Source organism: Eimeria tenella, genomic scaffold, assembly GCF_000499545.2.
Source record: "Eimeria tenella Houghton genomic scaffold, Eth_scaff2051, whole genome shotgun sequence".
NCBI lineage: Eukaryota > Apicomplexa > Conoidasida > Eucoccidiorida > Eimeriidae > Eimeria > Eimeria tenella.
The window spans coordinates 1-846 of record NW_013541895.1 but is presented as its reverse complement, the minus strand read 5'-3'; the positions used below and the strand labels follow the sequence as shown (position 1 = coordinate 846).

The 846-nt window shown below is 61.8% G+C and overlaps 1 protein-coding gene across 1 annotated transcript in view; it reads right to left on the bottom strand.

The window, feature by feature from the left end:
* Nucleotides 1-764, bottom strand: part of ETH_00035830 (uncharacterized protein) — a gene marked incomplete at both ends in the record, with an annotated part of 992 nt that extends 228 nt beyond the window's left edge. Inside the window, one exon of the mRNA XM_013374451.1 lies at nucleotides 3-764. Coding sequence (XP_013229905.1) covers nucleotides 3-764 — 762 coding nt within the window. The remainder of the gene's footprint in view (nucleotides 1-2) is intronic.
* Between the last annotated feature and the right edge of the window lie 82 nt (nucleotides 765-846).

Genomic DNA, 846 nt, shown 5'->3' with positions numbered 1-846 from the left:
CTCCTGCTGCTGCTGCTGCTGCTGGGTCTGCTGCTGCTGCTGTAGTACGGGGGCCCGCCGAAGGCGGGGGCGGGGCTCGACGGCCACGGATACGGCAAGCTTGCTCCCAAGCCCTGCTGCTGCTGCTGCTGCAGTTGCTGCAGCTGAGGCCCGACGAACGGGGACTGTCGAGTTCTCCTGCTGCGGCTGCTGCTGCTGCCAGGAGGTCCAAAGTCGCTGTCGCTGCTGCTGCTGCTGCTGCTGCTCTCCGTCGCCTCTTTGCTGCTGTCGCTCCTGTACTCAGCAGCACCCTGATGTAGTGCTGCCAAACGAACATGGCTGCGGAGATACGCACTCCGCGCAGCAGCAGCAGCAGCAGCAGCAGCAGGTGCTGCTGCCACTTTGAGTCTCGCCGCTGAGGTGTACGTAATGCTGCTGTCCAGACATCTTCCACGCTGGGGCTGGTTGGCGACAAAACTATAGCAGCCGTAGCTGCTGCTGCTACTTTTGCTGCTGCTCCTGCTGCTACCGCTGCTGCTGCTGCTGCTGCCGTTTTGCTGCAGCGACAGTGCTACCTGCTGTAAATGCCTCTTCCTGTGCGTTGCTGCCCCCGCCAAATCGCAGCAGCAAACCAACCATGAGAGCAGCAGCAGCAGCAGCAGGATCATGTGGGTGCACCTGACCCTTTGGTAGAACCCAGGCTGCTTTGGGTGCTGCGGCTGCAGCGGCTGCTGCTGCTGCTGTTCCTGCTGTTGCTGCTGCTGCATCCTTCTAGCCCCCTCCATCTTCAGCTATATATGCAGGAAGTGCACCTCCAGCTCTGGATTGAGTCGGCAGCAGCAGCAGCTGCTGCCAGAGGCTGTGCTG